Source organism: Amia ocellicauda, chromosome 8 (assembly GCF_036373705.1).
Source record: "Amia ocellicauda isolate fAmiCal2 chromosome 8, fAmiCal2.hap1, whole genome shotgun sequence".
In the NCBI taxonomy this organism is placed as follows: Eukaryota; Metazoa; Chordata; class Actinopteri; order Amiiformes; family Amiidae; genus Amia; species Amia ocellicauda.
In genome coordinates this window covers 27,810,416-27,824,283 of record NC_089857.1, presented here as the reverse complement: position 1 = coordinate 27,824,283, position 13,868 = coordinate 27,810,416, and the positions used below count along the sequence as shown (strand labels likewise).

General features: G+C 38.1%; 1 protein-coding gene across 1 annotated transcript in view; it reads left to right on the top strand.

Annotated features, from left to right (window-relative positions):
* Positions 1 to 13,868, top strand: part of aff1 (AF4/FMR2 family, member 1) — a 55,840-nt gene that overhangs the window by 28,538 nt on the left and 13,434 nt on the right. Inside the window, exons 4-9 of the mRNA XM_066710899.1 lie at positions 2,849 to 2,890; positions 3,220 to 3,306; positions 4,208 to 4,244; positions 4,749 to 4,803; positions 9,861 to 10,026; positions 11,884 to 12,783. Coding sequence (XP_066566996.1) covers positions 2,849 to 2,890; positions 3,220 to 3,306; positions 4,208 to 4,244; positions 4,749 to 4,803; positions 9,861 to 10,026; positions 11,884 to 12,783 — 1,287 coding nt within the window. The remainder of the gene's footprint in view (positions 1 to 2,848; positions 2,891 to 3,219; positions 3,307 to 4,207; positions 4,245 to 4,748; positions 4,804 to 9,860; positions 10,027 to 11,883; positions 12,784 to 13,868) is intronic.

The window sequence follows — 13,868 nt, the reverse complement described above, 5'->3', positions numbered from 1 at the left end:
GCTTACAATATGTTGTGCAAGGTATGCCTCTAAAGGCAGTAAAGCAAATAGTATGCTCGGTGGTGATGAAAGTATGAAGTCTGAGGAGTTAACAATCTGTGTGTATGAAGCTCCTGTACTACTGTTACTGCATTAAAAAAATTACAATTTTAAGTGCCCTTTATCTGGAGTCTCTGACCAGTCAATTACGTTTTGAGTCCCTTTTACTTCCTAGCTGTTTTTTTGTTGTTGTTGTTGTTGTTGTTGTTGTTGTTGTTGTTGTTGTCTTTTAGTTTTTTCTTTATTACTTATAAACAATACCCCCTGTCCCCACCATTAACTTGTATTGCAGTAATTATTTTTAGATGCCAGTTAAGCCAGCCTCTCATTTATTCAGACTTAATTTGTAATTTATCAAGGGGTAGTAATGGGTAGTAAGGGCTTGGTAATGTAATGAAGGCCTTCAGTATGCCAAGAGGAGACCTGAAAGTGAGACTCCAGTTGCACAGCAGTTTGAGACCTTTATGGTTTTACTAGCTGCGATCCCCTGAAGCCATTATCAGCTGCTGGAGGTTTCATGGTTTCTTCCGTATTTGGCGTGCATTTGTAGAGAGAATTTGTTGAAACAAGAGACCAGCAAAATTTGCTTCAGTGCTTTATCGGTACATTTTGTACAAGAGCCAGCAGCTCACAAAACCTGACATGTTCTACCCACCTGTCAAATGGGAGTCATATTTGTGTTCCTGTATTAGTGTCTCTTGGCACAGTGAATCGTCACATTAATTAGCCATACCTGCCAATAGTATCAAGAGGAAAAGTGCCAGTGAGTTTGCCTACAGGGCTAGAATGCCACAGTGTGGTTTGAGCAGGTAGCCATGATTTTTAAAACAAAAAGATTAATTTGAGATTTTACACTTTTGGGTTACTACAGATTTTTTTTTTTTTTAATAAGAATCTGTTCACTTTAAACAGACAATGACTTGTATCTCATATCTATACATGGAACTTGTGATTAGTTCAGAAATAACCCTAGAATTATACACGGCATTCGGTACAATTATCAGCTACATTTATAAACCGAGAGTGCAATAGTGGGACACCAAATGGGGGGTTTAACTAGATGTGTAACCTAGAAAGGTGAATGGAGCCTTTTTGTCTGTCATTTTAGTAGTAAATGCAATATTTACACAAGACCTTTAAAGCTGTGTGCAAAGGGAGCCTTTCATAAATGACTAGAAACAGGAGGGACAATGTGAAGCAGAGGTTAAACAAGTGATCTTAATGTTGGTCGAGTGCCACCTTTTTTTAGTTTTACTTGGAATGATGGTAGGCTAATTCCATTTACTGTGAAGTATGCTTGACATTGTAGCCGTAGGAGGAACTGTAAGGTGTATTTATAATACTCTCAATGCCACTTATTTGCTGCATTTATCCTCCAGGAGATAATTCGATTGGGTGAGTGAAAAGGGCATGAACAATTCATGTTTTTAATATTAATTTGTGGAACAGTATTGCAGTGTGTTACTCATTCTTGCTTTTCTTTAGTAATGTTACCCACAAAAAATACAAATGGAACACAATAAAAGTATTTTATTTACTGGGTCTGTTTAAGTCAGGTTTCCTTATTAAATAAACAGATGGGCTGTGTTATGTTATTTTATAAGGTTTAACAGATGTCTTCCATTTAGGATGCTCAGCTCATTTCAGACACCCACACATATATATCAGAAGCAGACACAGTGCTTACTTTGGGGCTTTTTAACATCAGAAGAGTACCTGTGCATGAAAAACATTTCATTATCCAAGACATGTAATATAACCTATAAACTTCACATAGCTGTGCCTATGTCATTTTGATTTATTTGATTGTTTTGTGCCCGAGGGCAAACATGGTACACCTAGTTAACATAGGCTTTTGAAATGGATTGAGTAGAGGTACTGAAAATGTATGCTCAAAGGTGTATTTAGCATAAACGGCAATACATTAACTTTTTGCTTGCTTTTTTTTTTAACCATCTGAAAAGCCTTCAAACTATTTGTATTTGTACTCCTAGTCAGGCAGTTTTAGACCGGAATACAAATTGTACAACCCTGAAATTGTGACCCATAATTTGCCTACAAATCATAGCATTGACAAAATCTGCAGGGAAGGGAGAGAGATTGTAAAGTATTTTATTTTCTTCCTGTTTTGTGGATTTTTAAAATGTTACTTAATCTATAGCTCACTACTCTTTTCTGTGATCTTTGGTGCACTTGATGAAGCAGAAGTCATTAGCAGATGATATGTAGAAATATTGACAATGTAAAACTATTACCGGCTATTTTACAGTTAATTTCAAGAAGAACATTTCTATGTTTCTGATTTGCCTGATGTATTTTAGGGCTCATAAAAAATAAAGTTTGGTACTTTGTCATCCCTAATGATAGGATGGCATCTGACAAAACTATCTTGTTAAATTAATATGTAAAACTTGACTATCCAATTATAAAAGCATATGTTTTTCTGTCCTTGCTGTGGTGTGGCCTAAGACAAAAAACATATAACCTTCTAGGGTTTCCAACGGGTAGGGTACAGATTTAAGTGTTTAAAAATATTCTCAGAAGTGATTGCAAGGTAAGGTTTCTGTGATTGAAATTAGATGAGCTGCACAGAGCAGAGCACAAGCCCACTTCCTAGGAAAGTTAGATTTTTGTTTTATGGTATTTTAAAGCATGCTATAACCTGGTGTGGCTCATTGATTTAAAGTGTTATTAATTGCTTGTTTTATAGACTTTTCCTTTATTATCAGTTTACTTAATTTGAGTATTGTATATGTAAATTACCCCCCTTAATATGTTTTAACCCCTTGTTGTATTTGTTAACTTTCAGACATTGTCCAATGAAGCCTATTGTGTTGAAGAAATTTTAAGGGTGAGTATAATGTAATTGTGATTACTTCAGAGCACCTCAATCCTCAATCTTTCAGACAGTGCTACCAGTTGGGTGCTCATGGTGGTGTTTTTGTGGGGACTTTAGTATGGACACTGTACTAAATCAAACTTCTGAAGCCTAACCTCATTTTTGACCAGAGAAGGATTTTGATAGAGATCCCATGGAGATGAGTTAAGTCTCCTACAGCTAGCTGCAATTTTCTGATCATGATACTAGAAGAGTTTACTATATAACAATGTTTCTCTACAGGGTTTTGGCATCTAATACTTTTTTTTTTTTTTTTTTTTTGCTTGCACTTTCGGTTGCAGGAAATGACCCATTCGTGGCCTCCCCCTTTGACAGCTATTCACACACCAAGTACAACTGAGCCATCCAAATTCCCTTTCCCTGCAAAGGTGAGTGCATAGCGTGATATGAACCAGACATTATTTGAAATGGTACTACAGTAACTTTATTCCAGATGTACTTATCCTTAATTTGAAATGTTTTTTCCTTTGTGCCATAGTTATGTCTACATCTCCAGCTAACAAGACTGCATAATGTGGTCATCTTTACTTAAGAATTTGTCTCCATCTCTTAATATCAGATGTTTTGAGTTATTAGATCCATGTTTATTGTAGGTAATAGCAGGTTAAATACAGTGTTGACACTTCCTTCTGTAACGGGAAAATTAAGTTACAGTTTTTCCTGAAGGTTACATAATAGTGTATAAACTTAACTGATAGACCTAAATATAACATTTCCTTTAAGACGCCTTCTTAATACTACAATTGGGTGGGAAAAAGGGATTGATGAGTCGGAATATAAATTGTACAAATCATAAAATGATGCTGTTTTTGTTCATTTAATTAAATATTGCTTCAAATTTTAAGTGTTTTTTTTTCTTGAATGTCTTTGCTATTGAGATTCCTTTTCCTTAATTTTTCATATAGTACAAGTAACCTATCTTATATATAAACCATTTACCTGGGACATTGCTTAGCATCTGCAAGATATGCAAGATAACATAATGGTCTTAGTCTGTCATGTGAGGTAACGCCTGACTACCAGTGTGTGGCGCTTTTTTTTGTATGTATTGTGGTATTATTAATGTCACAAAAGCAACAAATATGGACGTTGCCTACATATGGGGTGGGACTGTATATTTATTAACAATATTGCATAATCTGCCCAACCTTGAAATGGAACCTTTTAATTAACATATTCTTTGTATGTCTGAGAAACCATTAAAATGAATTTCAAAATGTGTACAAAGTACAGGTCTTGACAGTTCTTTGCTCTTGTTTTTGTTTCCAGGAATCTCAGCATGCTAATTCTGGTTTTGTGGGACAAAGTAAGTTACAGCCAAACTTCTGTTTATAATAGTCACAAAATCTCTAGCAGTTTATTCTCCACCACCACAAAACAACATTGTGTGAAATTAAACTTTATTATTTCTTGATGCTATAGAGATGTTTTTTACTGATTCTTGTTGAACTGCAATTGTTAGTGTTACTTTCTCCTTAGCATTTTCCCAGAACTAAACTGAATAGGAAGGGAGATGTCATTTTACATTCCACTCTGTAGAAATTAGACATTAAAGAGGCTCCTTTGGGCTGTTACTATCAAAGCAACCTGATAAGTCTGATGTCCTTAACCACAGTTGCATGTTAACTATTACTTTTTATTGATGTGGTTTGTACTCCAATCCCTTTTAACTCAAACCGATCACATTCGCTTTATTACTACCAAATTCCAGATGTTCAGGCAGAGTAGCTAGGCCTTGGATAATCGTGAATTGTTTGTGGTAAATGATGCCATACTGTTTTTGTTTAATTGTATGATTATTTTCCTCCAGAACGTTATGGTTCATCTCCAAAAGCACCACTGTCAAACTGTCAGCAGGGATCATTGTGAGTATTGCCCTTCATTATATGGGTGCATACAGCTTTTTCCCAACTTTACTGGTTTGTCACAATATTTTACAAATCTTCTCATAACTATGCTTGACAGTCTTAGTGCTTAGAATCCTGGCCTTCATATCTGCTGCTAAATGATATTATTTGCCCAACCAAGTAATTAAGAGAATTTTTCCAGGAGGAGGACCTTTTATAAAAAACATTATAAAAAGCAAAGGCTTCCCAACTCAATTTGTCATTGGTCATGTAACATTTGTCACCGTTAATAATGTTCAACTGAATTCTCATAATCTGTTGAAAAAAAACTAAAAAAAAACATTGTTTAATTTTAGAAGAGGTTTCAGTTTTTCTGGAACCTTTGATAAATTAATTCTACTATTTGCAGGCAAGTAAAACTGATTTAATTCCCCCTAAGAGTTGTTGATTGGCACATTATTTAGAGCAGCCAAAATCCACTTGTATTTAACCCATTTTCATTTCAACAGAATGCATATGGTTAGAAGAGAACCTAAATAAATTACAAAAATACAAAAAATATATATAGGAAATATATATTCAGTTAATGGTTTGATGAAGCATCTTATTCTATCCTTTCATGGAGAGGCCAAAATGCTGATCAGTGATATTCATCTTGTTGTGGACATTAAACAACATGATACAGCTCTATATTCACATATTGTTAGCTACTTATTTGCACTGAGGTCCTTTTGTTCAATAAAATCGAACATCATAATGAACTCGCCACAATCTTGATTGATTAAAATAATAATACTTGTTGAAGCACGGGCAACTTCATTGTAGAATCTCGTTAGTTTTAATTTTTTGTAAATACACCTACAAATGCCTTTTTCTTTTCTTTTTTCAATATAGAATTTTCACTGAACATTTCTCTTTAATATTTCAGTTATGTAACAAACCGTTGTATAAATGACAATTGCCAGATGATAGGAGTCAGGCACACTTGCATCACATCGTGGTTATGAAATGAGTTGTCCCTGCAGTATACCTGTACTATACAAATGGGCTTTCTTTTTTTCTTTATCCTTCTGTACCTCACATAATAACTTGTAAGGATTTAGGATTGTATTGATTGTTTTGTTACCAAAGGAAATTGTGTTTCCCCCTCGTTTCTCCTCAGTTCATGCCCTGTGTAACAAAGGGGAATTATTTTTTAATAGTTTGAGCACTGGTTCTCACAGTATCTCAGAGCAGAACAGTCTGGGTAATAGAACAGTATCTGCAGCTGTACTGTCAGCTTATTTGTTTTTAGATGGGAGCTGGTTTGTCTTGTGCTTCTCACACTGAGCTTGTCAATAGCTTTGATAGTCTGTAGGGCTGCCATTGACTAAGAATGTAATGCACTCTGTGGGTTTGCTTGCCTAGGGATGAACTATGTACTGTTTATTAGGGCTGGCTTTTTAACCTGAAATTTGAAGTTGGGTAATTGAGATTCTCCAACCAAAAAGGGATTGATTAATTTTCAAAATAACATTCCCCTGGAACCCAAAACAGAACATCTCTACAATCTATCATCTCTGCAAATATCCTGCTTGTATTTTCATTAGTAATGTCCAGTACTTTAAAGATAATATTTTAGACATTTTGTAACTACCCCCATGTTCAACTTGCTTCGGTTATTAATTCAATGTGAAAAGTATGTTCAATGCAGGTATAAAGCAATTTACTTTGTTGTAATATAAGCTATTGGGCATGTTGGGAAATTTATATGATGCACAGTTTAATAATGTGAGCTTGCTTAGAATAGCTTAAGCTGTTTATTAAATGTGTATACCAAGCTGCAACAATAGCTACATATGTTTCCGCAAATGGGCTTTCAATATTGCAATGTCAGTGCCAAAACCGCTCGGTGGTACAGTTCAGGATGCACAGGGTAAAATGTACAATTATGAGTCTGACATAGCAGGGCAGATGGTAGTGTATAATGCATCACTTTTTTGTAAGTAGAAAAGTGAGGGAGGGAAAGAGGTATGGTATGTATTTGTTACAATACAATTATTAAAGTAAATGTTCAAAAAGCTTTTTTTGGACATCGATACTAATATCAATTTTGTTAATCACGACAGCCCTACTCTGTATCTACAACATGTATTAAGCATCTTGCAGTTTTCATATATACTGCTACAGTTTCCTCAGATATTATATGGTTTATTTAAAAAGAAAACAGTGGAGGGTGTAGATTCATGATTTCTTTAATGTGTTCAGTATGAACTCTTGGCAGTGGAAAATAACCTACAGTGCTTTGTCTCTGGGGGTCTCATTACTATGAGGCAGGGTGAAAAAAAGGTGGGATGCACAGAATTTGTAAATGAATTTGCTTGTGCTGTGAGGTTGTCCTAAAAAGATAAGCCAAAGTAGACTGAATGCATATTTTACTGGGAGAGTCTTGCAGGTGATTCTATTAACATACAATAGTCTAATATGTCTTGTAATGTTTGTGTGCCATTTAACATAGACAGTAATTTCAGTTGACCCTCTCAATATATATGTTTTTCCTTCACATTGTATTCCACATGAAGATAAGGGCCTACATTTATACAGCCTTAATGAAACAAAACATGGAAAGCAACTATCATGTCTCCAAGTGTGTTTCTGGAGATTAGCCCACTAAAGATTTGTTTTTAAACCAAACAATATGCAATGAGAGAATGCTTTGATATGCCAGTGAACTCGAGTAGTATTATTGAACTGTAAGTCATCTTAATCGGTTTCCTTGTTCATAGCCATATTAAATGCTTGTACTTCCTTTAAGACTGTTTGATTACTAATTTGGATCTTTGCGTTTAGTCCATATCCTCCTAAACCATGTTAAATGTATTTCACTGCATGCTTATTTATTATGCAGCTGGGTGGGAGGTAATTTCCCAGTGGAGGTTGAGCGACTGGGCCATAGAAACAGTCTTTTGTTCATTTGAAATGTATGATTACATAAGTACTCTTTTTAAAAAGCATAGTATGAAGCAGTGTAACTGCTTAGGGATGTAGGGCAGGTTTGTTTGCATTTTATTAGGAGAGATTGTCCCTTTTGAGCTCCCTTATTTATAGATCCAGAAAGGGCAGGCTAAGATCAGAAGTCTGTAGAGGCTGCAACCTAAATTAGCCCTGCATCCCTAGAGACTGCTATAGAATTCTGATCTGTAGATTGTGCAATGTGAAATTAAACTGGTAATTTAATGGATTTGTTTTTGTTGCACATATGAACAGAGGCCTTGACAAACAGTGTAAATTAAGTGATCGGTTTCACTCCAAAATGATTTTCTTATAAATTGGCTGCATTGCTTTGATGGGTGTATCTTTCTTGTTGTTAATGAGCAGATTGTTTGATCAGTCTCCTTTAGGGAGTTGTCTGAGGCAGACAAACCCTTTAAACACCAGAGAATGAGCTTCCACAAACCAAAACTTTACAGTGAGGGAAAAAAGCATTTGATCCCCTTTGTACGTTTGCCCACTGACAAAGAAATGATCAGTCTATAATTTTAATGGTAGGTGTATTTTAACAGTGAGAGACAGAATAACAACAAAAAAATCCAGAAAAACGCATTTCAAAAGTTATAAATTGATTTGCATGTTAATGAGGGAAATAAGTATTTGACCCCTTAGACTTAGTACTTGGTGGCAAAACCCTTGTTAGCAATCACAGAGGTCAGACGTTTCTTGTAGTTGGCCACCAGGTTTACACACATCTCAGGAGGGATTTTGTCCCACTCCTCTTTGCAGATCCTCTCCAAGTCATTAAGGTTTCGAGGGTGACGTTTGGCAACTCGAACCTTCAGCTCCCTCCACAGATTTTCTATGGGATTAAGGTCTGGAGACTCCAGGACCTTAATGTGATTCTTCTTGAGCCACTCCTTTGTTGCCTTGGCTGTGTGTTTTGGGTCATTGTCATGCTGGAACACCCCAAAAGCATAATGTTTCCACCTCCATGTTTGACGGTGGGGATGGTGTTCTTGGGGTCATTCCTCCTCCTCCAAACACGGCGAGTTGAGTTGATGCCAAAGAGCTCGATTTTGGTCTCATCTGACCACAACACTTTCACCCAGTTCTCCTCTGAATCATTCAGATGTTCAGTGGCAAACTTCAGATGGGCCTGTACATGTGCTTTCTTGAGCAGGGGGAACTTGCGGGCGCTGCAGGATTTCAGTCCTTCACGGCGTAGTGTGTTACCAATTGTTTTCTTGGTGACTATGGTCCCAGCTGCCTTGAGATCATTAACAAGATCCTCCCGTGTAGTTCTGGGCTGATTCCTCACCATTCTCATGATCATTGAAACTCCACGAGGTGAGATCTTGCATGGAGCCCCAGACCGAGGGAGACGGACAGTTATTTTGTGTTTCTTCCATTTGCAAATAATCGCACCAACTGTTGTCACCTTCTCACCAAGCTGCTTGGCGATGGTCTTGTAGCCCATTCCAGCCTTGTGTAGGTCTACAATCTTGTCCCTGACATCCTTGGACAGCTCTTTGGTCTTGGCCATGGTGGAGAGTTTGGAATCTGATTGATTGATTGCTTCTGTGGACAGGTGTCTTTTATACAGGTAACGAGCTGAGATTAGGAGCACTCCCTTTAAGAGAGTGCTCCTAATCTCAGTTCGTTACCTGTATAAAAGACACCTGGGAGCCAGAAATCTTGCTGATTGATAGGGGATCAAATACTTATTTCCCTCATTAACATGCAAATCAATTTATAACTTTTTTGAAATGCGTTTTTCTGGATTTTTTTTGTTGTTATTCTGTCTCTCACGGTTAAAATACACCTACCATTAAAATTATAGACTGATCATTTCTTTGTCAGTGGGCAAATGTACAAAATCAGCAGGGGATCAAATACTTTTTTCCCCTCACTGTACCTACAACAAGCTATTTATTACATGATTGTTAACAGGCCTCAGAAAATAAAGTGTGATCACCATTACTTCAGCTTTGTTTTTATAATAAATGTGTGGAAAACTGTTGCGGGGGCGGGGGTAGAAGCAGAGACACCTTTTGGCAGTACCTTGTGTGTGACTGTTGTTTGTGTGGCCTTCCCTTTTTCAGTGCTCCTCAGAGCAGCAGTGTGGTGTTGACACATTCCAGTGGAGGGGAGTCAGCCAGCTCCAGCGAGTCAGAGAGCACCTCGGGCTCCGAGTCAGAGAGCGAGAGCAGCTCGAGCGATGGTGAGGAAGCCGCTCGGCCCCAGAGGAGCTGCCCACCGGCACCTGAGGTAGCAAACTCGCCTGTGACCCCCCCTGCACTGCAAAACCCCCACCACACATATACACGCGTGCACACCTTCGGATAATCTGTTTTTTACTTGTAGACGTTGGTTGTAGTTTTTTGTATTGGAACCATGCATTATTCTCCATTCGGAAAAGTTGTGAAGTTGCAGATGAGACCAGTTATCTGCCCTTGTTTGCTCTTGTAGGGAGAATATTCATACCATGATTCAATTGGCAAGAAAAGCCTACTTTTTCGCATTATATTGGTTCTTGAATGTTTGTTATTTGTGCTGAGTCACTTGTTAGCTTGTGTGCTGGGTTTATATTAAAAAAAAAAAAAAAAAAGTTTATTTGTGAAACACTAATGCTTATACTAAATCACCAGCCTCTTTCGCTGCCAAGTTGGCTCAGTAGGAAATGCAGGCCTTGGTCTCATAATAAACTTAAAATTATATAATTAATCTGAGCAATTGATATAAAACAATGCATGCAATAAAACTGCCACGTGAACCATTTTAATTCACTTGCATTAATCTAAATGGTAGGGTTGAAATAATAAGTTGGCTCTATTAAACAAACCGGGATTAGTATAATTTAATACACAATTATGATTTGTGGTACATACCTTTGCTTGACATTTATAATAAATACTTGATAAATATGTAATTATTCTAAGAACAAAAGTCCAATTGCAGTTCCTATGCATTTCCTTCAATTAAAGCAAAAACTAAACGTAACCCCAGAACTCTGATGACGACCAATTGAAAATCAAAATGGCAATAGCCCTTTTATGCATTTTGTTTTGGCTGTGTATAGCCCATTAAACTAGACTGATAACTTAGTCTAGTTCATGTATTAGGAGCCAAAACCTGAAGGGACACTTGCAAACCTTAGGAACCCTAACAAAAATTGCAGAAGCAGGGTTTTAAACCTCTTGAGGCTGTGGCATTGTGAGAGGAAAATCAATGGATTAACCATGGGAGAGAGCTGACAAGAACAGAATTAAAAAGAAAAGAGGTGAAGGGGAAAAATGAAAGGCAAGTGTGTAAGTCTTGGCTTCGGCGCAGGGTGTCATGTTCCAAACGTAATGCTCCAGTGTGACAGCTGAATTGTGGTGAGTCTTAAGTGTGTCTGCCAGAGAAGGCAGCCAAGCAGCTCATTTGGCCTCCTAAAAAGGTACAAGAAAGGTACAGGGAGAACTAGCTCAGTCAGCGTGACATTTCTTTCAGAACAAAAAGTATGACATAAGTGCTGTCATATATAACCAATTGTGTGTTCTCATTGCAACACAAAGCAGAAAAAAGGACATTGCTATGCATTACTTGTGTGTGAGAGAGATGCACACGGAGAGATTCTTCTTCATGATTTATCGACCGTGAAATTGTAATCCGAGTTCAACTTTGGCTGTGTTTTAAGAGCCCAGGTTTGCAATACAAATGAATCCATATTGGAACAGCAACAGGTTCTGCACATGTCTTTAAGGCTAAAGTCAAACTCTTGGCACAGTGCTGGGAAACTAAAGCTTTATCTCATCAGATTTATGTCATTCAACATCTAACAAGCAGTCTGCAGTTGGAAACAAAATCATGGAATAACGAGATGTCCGTGCTGAAGAGTATGTAGAGTGTATTCAATCCATTTGTTTTGTCTTTCATTGCTCTGTCCTGAAAGCTTGATCAGATTTTAATTTTTTTTTCTATTATTGAAGATGCAGCATTTTAGATTTTTTTGTTATGCTACAGTGTGGAGATGCTTCCCTCAAACACGTTAATTTTGAAGTCTTCAACAGAAGCCATAAGCCTGCATTCATTAGCTAAACAGACTTGTTATTCATAACCCCTCTTTATTTTTATTTTTTTAAGGCTGATGCTCCGACTGCAAATAAATGGCAACTGGACAACTGGATTGTCAAAGTCAACCAACAGAACTCAAATGTGGAGAGCCAGGGCGATCTTGTTCCGAGCCTCAGTCCGGGGACTAAACAGCCAGGAGAGGTGGAGGCGGCTAGCCCTGCAGAGGAATTCAAACCCAAAGACTCCTTTCCACCCACTAATCTCGGTGATGGAGAAGCCAGGACCACGCAGGAGGCCTCCTACAGCCAGGCTGTCCGACACAAGTCCCCAGCTCGCAGCGAAGGTGGCAGCCAGAGACAGACAGTTGGCAACAAACAGCCTTGCAGGCCACTGAAATCTTTGCATCAGGAGGACAACCAGAGCAGCCTGAAGGTGGAGAGCTTTCACATCTCCCCCCAAGGAAAAGACCAGGCCTTCACAGATAAACCAAAGGTCAAAACGAAAAACCGACACCAAAAGACTGCCCCCAAAACAGAGACCAACAAGGCTGTTAAAACTGGTTCTTCTGACAAGAAGAAACTCAAGGAGCCCACTCCCAAGCTCGCCTTACAGTTGAACTGCAAGAGAGAGGGTGGCACTGGCAACTCCCCCAGTACTGCACGGGTACGCCAGCCATCTCCTGTGGTACGGACTAATGCCGATAAAGTCGTGACGCATAAGGACAATTTTAAGAAATGCAGGGCACAGTCCCCAGGGAGCGATGGTCAAGCGCCAGCTCCTGAAGTCAGAACTCACGTCCCAAGCACCCTAGTGGTGAAGATTGAGCTCAGCCTTCTCTCCAGGATCCCACAGCCAGCTGGCAAATTGGCTAAAACAGCCCTGAAGAACCCAGGGGGGGGCAAGAAGAGGCCGGAGAAAGAGAGGAGCGACGTTTGCAGCACTCCCACCAAAGTCCACAAAAAGAGACCGGTTGGTTGAGTTTGCCTTGTTTTCTTATGTTAAATGGATGTGAACATTCCTCAGTTGGGAGATCCAACCATAGAACTAGCTCTACTCTTTATGATCCCTTTTACTGCCAGGATCCTGTAACCTGGCTCTGGAGGGTCACAGTCTGTTTAGGGTTTAGTTTCACCTTGGCACTAAATGTAGTTCATCTTATTGTCTTAATGAAACTATTTTAAAGGGATACTTTGGTATTTTGGAACTTTAGCCTGATTGCTTACTCACCTAGTGTCATATGAATCCATGGAAACCTTTCTTTAATTCTATGCGTCCAGTTTGAAGGAATTTTAATTTATTGTTGTTAGCGTAGCACATTTGTTAGAAGCAAATGGTCGCAAATCACTGACTCTTAAAGGCTGGCTAATAGATCTTTAAAATACTTAAGTATCCCTTTAACCACTTTTACCACTTCCGAGAGTTATCATTTGCAAGAGTCGGGAAGCCGACTGCTCGGTAAGCCTCCAGGAACAGGATCGGTGATCCCCTGCTTTCCTGTATTGGAAAGCACTGCTTATTGATGTGCTTACAAAGCAAATTAGAAATGCAGTCCACTGAAGAATTTCTCCTCATGGTTTCTCAGTCCAGGACAGGGTAGTCCAAGCCCCAAGTATTTTAACAACTATATTAACAAGCAAATTGAAAATGTAGTCAGATAAAGTTAAGCTAGTAGGTTTAGGCACACAATTGGGTAACTACATAGTGACTTATAACTCATTGTTAGGAATTTTTGCATTGTAAGCAATGTGAATTTTTAATGCTGCTTTTTGTTATATTCAAGGTCTACTTTTGGAAATAATTAAGTTTTAATCCCCTCACATTTTGTGATTGGCAGTACTCAGAGGTTGAGTTTAATGTATTGATTAAAAGCAATTCTTTATTTGGTGGGTTGGTATCTTTACATCTTAGAAATATCAACATCTGTTTAAAAAAACAATAAAGGAAAGATTATATACCCACTGCAATATGCTCTCATCTTGTAATCTCCCAAACAAATTGCTGTACTTTTTTTAATGCTTACATAAAATAACAATAACAGTACCCCCTCTTCAGGT